Below are 5,976 nucleotides of genomic sequence, written 5' to 3'. Positions count from 1 at the left end.
AACAAAAATAGTGCTAACCACATGTAATGTACTTTGTATGCATTTCTTTATTTATTCTCCCAAGAATCCCATACTAGAGCTATTAAAATCCCCTTGTTACAGGTGAGGATATTGAGACTCGGAGAAGTTAAGTAAATTGTCCAAGTTCATATAGCTAGTGACTGGCCAAGATAGGATTTAAATGTTCTTTGGATTAGACAAAATGGATTTGACATGATAATAACTATATGGTGGCATTGGAATGATTCTCACAGACCGCTTCTCAGTCGTCTTTTACCAGGGAATTGGGATTTGGGTGGCTTATTTATAACAGCATTAAAAAGGTGAATCTGGGACTCAGCTAAAAAAAGAAGCATGCTTCTTTAGGGTATAAAAGAATACCAAAGTATAAAGGGTGGGGTTGATGGAAATAAGGGTGAAATAGGATGAGAGAAGTACCTACTAACAGCCAAAGGCAGGTCTGGCTAATTAGAAACTGGCTGAAATAAGTTCAAAGGACTCCTTTTAGACCTTAAACTTGTGCCAGGTTTTTCAGTGAGACATAGTTTATGTGCTAAGTGCCTGTTTTTTTGCAGAAATTACATAATTACTTTTTGGAATACTTTCAATGGATTCTGTGTCCATGGACAAGGATACTGCTGGAAATTTGTGTGTGTGTGTAGGGGGTGATAAATGGCTATTTGTAAGGGAAAATTAAGAGATGGCTTGAGACTTTCTGAGGCAAGGTCTTTAGAGGCAAAATTCACCATTCCCGATTCCTGGGTGATAGCCGTGGATATTTCCCTGCAGAATCACCCAAAGTGAGAATGTCAGAAAATTTCCCGTTAGAAGATAAGTCTTTAGTCATAGGCTTTCTTTTGTGTCTTGTTCAATTGGACTTAGGTAGTAAAATGTCAGTTGAAAGGTATTTCTATTAGAGAAGGAGAAGACAAGCCACGGACTGGGAGACAATGTATCCCAGCAAATAACATACATAATAAAGGACTCGTATCCAGAAGATATGAAGAACACTCAAATCTCAACAAGAAAACAAACAACCCAATTAAGTTTTTTTTCTTCCAGGACAGGATCTCACTCTGTTTGCACAGGCTAGAGTGCAGTGGTATCATCATAGCTCACTGCAAACTCAAACTCCTGGGCTCAAGTTATCTTCCTGCCTCAGCCTCCTGAGTAGCTGAGACTACAGGCAGATGCCACCATGCCTGGCTAATTTTTTCTATTTGTTTTTTGCAGAGATGGGGTCTAACTATGTTGCTTAGACTGTCTTGAACTCCTGGCCACAGTGATCCTCCTGCCTCAGTCTCCCAACTAATTAAAATTTACAGGAGCTTTATTCATAATTGCCAAAGCCTAGACGTCCTTCAAAAGGTGAATGGATAAGGCAAAGTGAAGTACATCCATCCATGGAATATTATTGCACAGTCACAGCCTGAATGGATCTCGGAGGCTTTGTGCTAAGTGAAAGAAGCCCAACTCCAATGGCTCATATAATTCCATTTATATGACATTCTGGTAAAAGTAAACTGTAGGGACAGGACACATATTAGTGGTTGCCAGGATTTATGGGTAGGTGGAAGAGATTACTAAAAAATGCATAGCATGAAGGACTGTTTTGGGGTGATAGAAGAGTTTGGTATTCTGGTTAGGATGGTAGTTACATGAATCTATACATGTTTTTAAATTCACAGAACTGTACACTAAAGATAATAGTTTATGATATGTTATTTAATTGTATGGTAATTTTAAAAAGTAAAGTTAAAAGAAATTATCCTAGCCCCCACCAATAGAAAGGTGCTTGTACTTTAACAAGATTTCAGATTACAGAGCTTTATATGAATTGGACATGTTTTTTGGATAATCAGGTGCCCAATAAATGCTGGTTGGGTTCATTTCTGATTATTTTTCCTTCAGATTGACACATTCTTTCAGTGTTTGAATATATGTGGGTTATTGCTGAGTTCTCCTGACCTGGGAGCCAGGCTACCTTTTGAAAATAACCTACCAAATCTCTTATATAATACATTTTGTATTGCTTTTATAATTCATAGAAAAACTTTAGGTAAGTGTGGGCCACAATCATGCAGGCTTGAGTTTGAGCCTAAGCTGTGCTACATATTAGTTGTGACTTTAGGCTTAACTTTCTCACTTTAGGTTTCCTTATCTTTGAAATGATAATGTTGTGCGGTTTAAATGAGATAATGTATGGAAAAAATTACAAAGTTCCTGGTCCAGAGTGATTGATCAATACAATAGCTTTTCCCTCATACTTCTCTTCCTATGTTGTTTATTTCTTTTATTCCATTCCATTTTCTCCCTTCCTCATCTTTCCTATTTTGTTTTCTTCCTTAATCTTATTCGGTTCACGGCAAATTTTTATACTGATGCATTGGTAAAGTGGACTTACCATAGTAAATATTATGTGTATTTAAAAATTCTTTGACTTCTTACAGGCAAAATAGAATAGTAAAATGGAATGGGAAAACCAAACCATTCTGGTGGAATTTTTTCTGAAGGGGCTTTCTGGTTACCCAAGGCTTGAGCTACTCTTTTTTGTGCTAATCTTAATAATGTATGTGATCATCCTTCTGGGAAATGGTACTCTCATTATGATCAGCATCTTGGATTCTCACCTTCACACCCCTATGTACTTCTTCCTGGGCAACCTCTCTTTCTTGGACATCTGCTACACCACCACCTCCATTCCCTCTACGCTGGTGAGCTTCCTCTTAGAGAGAAAGACCATTTCCTTCTCTGGCTGTGCAGTGCAGATGTTCCTTGGTTTGGCCATGGGAACAACAGAGTGCGTGCTCCTGGGCATGATGGCCTTTGACCGCTATGTGGCCATCTGCAACCCTCTGAGATATCCCATCATCATGAGCAAGGATGCCTATGTGCCCATGGCAGCTGGGTCCTGGTTTGCAGGGGTTGTCAACTCTGCTGTACAAACTGCATTTGTGGTACAGTTGCCTTTCTGTAGGAATAGCGTCATTAATCATTTCTCCTGTGAAATTCTGGCTGTCATGAAGATGGCCTGTGCTGACATCTCAGGCAATGAGTTCATCATGCTCGTAGCCACAACATTGTTCACATTGATGCCACTGCTCTTGATTGTCATTTCTTACTCATTAATCATTTCTAGCATCCTCAAGATCCACTCCTCTGAAGGGAGAAGCAAAGCCTTCTCTACCTGCTCAGCCCATCTGACTGTGGTGATAATATTCTATGGGACCATCCTCTTCATGTACATGAAGCCCAAGTCTAAGGAGACACTTAATTCAGATGACTTGAATGCTACTGACAAACTTATATCCATGTTCTATGGGGTGATGACGCCCATAATGAATCCTTTAATCTACAGCCTCAGAAACAAAGATGTGAAAGAGGCAGTGAAACATCTACTGAGCAAAAGGTTCTTTAGCAAGTGAGTGGAAAATGTGCTGGATTATGAACACATTGGACATTGTGGAAACCTGAGACTTATATTAGAATTTTGGTTACTTTTACTGTTTTTTCAGCAGCTTCATATATTATGTTAAAATTTTTATAATTAGATATAGCATCTCAGAATTATTGCATGTTCACTACAGAGAATTTGCCAAGATACAAGACATTAAGATGAGGCAGAAAGAGAGGTTACCTGTTACTCTAATGCTAGAAGGTGGCCACTTTCTAACATTTTGAACAGTATCTTTCAAATTCTGTATTTTTTACTATATTAGAATTGGGTATAATGTACCTTTTTATGTTCACTTTTTTTTACATAATAATATTTCATAGGCAACATTTCTTTAAAAGTTTCACAATAAATCCTTCTATTGCTAAGAAAGCAAAACAGAAATCCCCCAAAAATATTGCACCCATTTTGTAGTGTGAGAACTTTGTGTTGTAGTTTCACATTAAACTCCAAATCTTTTTGAGCCATTACATTGTATTTTCTTGTTCAGTATTTAAACTTTTTTTTCTATGGAGCTCTAGGGATGCTGAGCTCTTGGAACTATGGAGGAAGTAAATAAATAGAGCTTAAGGGTGGGGCCTATGCAATCAATCAGGATATCCTAGCTTTATCTCCTTTCTTTGCTTCAGCTTATATGTTAGCTTTAGCATGCAGAATATTTTGAAAAATTAAAAATGGGCTTCAAAATCATTCTACTGGTCCAGATAATAACGTGGGCATGTGTTGTGTTCGGTGGAGTGTCATATCAGTGCCCATTTAGAAGAAGCCCGATTTCTTTCTATTCTGAGAGAATTCCAATACTTTTCCAAATCTTAGAAGAATATTTAAGCTCTTTATTTTTAGTGTGAATACCTGTATTCATGTTTTATCTCTGTTGCTAACTAGCTTTGTGATCTGAGGAAGCAGAGAATTGGATGGTAGATAGGCGGTGACATTATCTGTTTTTCTTGGTTTTCTCCTTAACTTTTACTCTATCTGAAGAACACTTCTAATTTACAGCCAAAGATGTATGAGAAAGTGTATTCAGGAATGAACCACATTCTAGGAAATCCATTTGACTGGATAAATTATATATTGATGGATCAGTGAATTTAGAGGATATTGGGCATAAACATATTTTACATAGACAAATAAGTTAAATGTTTGTGGACTCTTTGGGTAAAGTCATTCATTTTTATCTTCCCAAGTTCACTTTTTAATTTTAGTGGAAGGAATATCAAACAGTCACAAACTATATTTAATTATATCTAGTATTCATCATAGTTTTTTACAGATTAAATTTGATGGCAAGGGTTGAGACCATTGGTGTGTCAAATTCACACCCTAACAAAATAGGCTTTAAGAGCATATTAGTTCCCATGTACCAGATCATAGGACTTTTCCCCCCAAGAATTCCAGAAAGGTGGAAAACTCCTGGAAATCTGGCATTTTATGTTTGACATGTAGGCCATCTTGGATACTCAAATGCTAATTTTGTTTTTCTTCACAGCTTAAGTCCAACCACTTCCATAAACTCTCTGGGATGACTGATTTAGTTCCGAGTTTTATATCAGATTTATACATTTTTGATGAAAAATTAAAACAGGTAGAAATTGTAAAGTCTAAATTTCTCCTCACAGGAGAAAACAGGAGATTTTTTCTCTTACAGGATTGTAGAATTAAGGTCTGAAGAAAAGAAAAGCATGATACCTGTCTTGATGTATTCATGTGTTCAAATTTTTGGGGAAAATACACAATCATTACAATACTGATGTAATGCCTTATTTTAATACTTGAGCCTCTAGAGAGTTTTTCATTCAGAAAATTTATTTGGAAAGCTTATGGAGGATGATTTTCTTGTTGTTAGCAATTATTTTTGACTTGGGAATATAGATAAACTTATTTGGTACACCAGGTGTATATCTGTGTGTGTGTGTGTGTGTGTGTGTGTGTGTGGTGTATAGGGTGTATATATGTTGTGTGTGTGTGTTCCTGTGTGACGCTTCTACTAAATTGCAAAATCTGCAAAGGTAAAGATTTCTCTATATCTCCCACTTCTCTACTCCACTGCACTCAACTTAGAACATAATATATAGAATATGATTCAATATACATTTTAAATCCATGAGTGGGAAAACTATATGAAAGGAGGTACAACAGGAGAGAAGCACATACCTTTATATTTCACTCAAGTCCCCAAACAGGTTCATGGTTAGGAATTAAGAGCAGAGATATGGCAAAAGAACCAAAATTACATATCTTTTCACCCAACAAATTATTTCATCTTTTCAGTACACTTTTATGCCTGCCCAATTTCCAAATACTCTGAAGCTTTAGATCATGTTAGCTTTTCATGGTCCTGGAGGCTTCTGAAATGGATACTTAAAAATATAGCAATATATTGATTATCAGCTAACTCACATACATCATTTACTAAAATCCAGTGATGTGGGCAATAGTGTCACTATCTCATAGATGAGGCTACAAAGTTTAGGGAGTTAATGTCTCTTTGAAAACCTTTTACCAGTTTTTCCATCCAGAAA

At 36.7% G+C, this 5,976-nt stretch overlaps 1 protein-coding gene across 1 annotated transcript; it reads left to right on the top strand.

Moving 5' to 3' along the window:
* Nucleotides 1-2,468: 2,468 nt before the first annotated feature.
* On the top strand, nucleotides 2,469-3,425 carry LOC138387459 (olfactory receptor 13C9). Its single transcript, XM_069474509.1, has one exon. It carries the CDS (start codon nucleotides 2,469-2,471, stop codon nucleotides 3,423-3,425), a length of 957 nt encoding a protein of 318 aa, XP_069330610.1.
* Nucleotides 3,426-5,976: the final 2,551 nt, after the last annotated feature.

The sequence above is a fragment of the Eulemur rufifrons genome, chromosome 7 (genome assembly GCF_041146395.1).
Source record: "Eulemur rufifrons isolate Redbay chromosome 7, OSU_ERuf_1, whole genome shotgun sequence".
Taxonomy (NCBI): domain Eukaryota; kingdom Metazoa; phylum Chordata; class Mammalia; order Primates; family Lemuridae; genus Eulemur; species Eulemur rufifrons.
The sequence above is the reverse complement of the archived record's forward strand: the minus strand, read 5'-3'. Positions and strand labels throughout refer to the sequence as shown.

Bases quoted from the DNA above. Each gene is read 5' to 3' on its own strand.
- LOC138387459 (XM_069474509.1), top strand. From the start codon at position 2,469: ATGGAATGGGAAAACCAAACCATTCTGGTGGAATTTTTTCTGAAGGGG.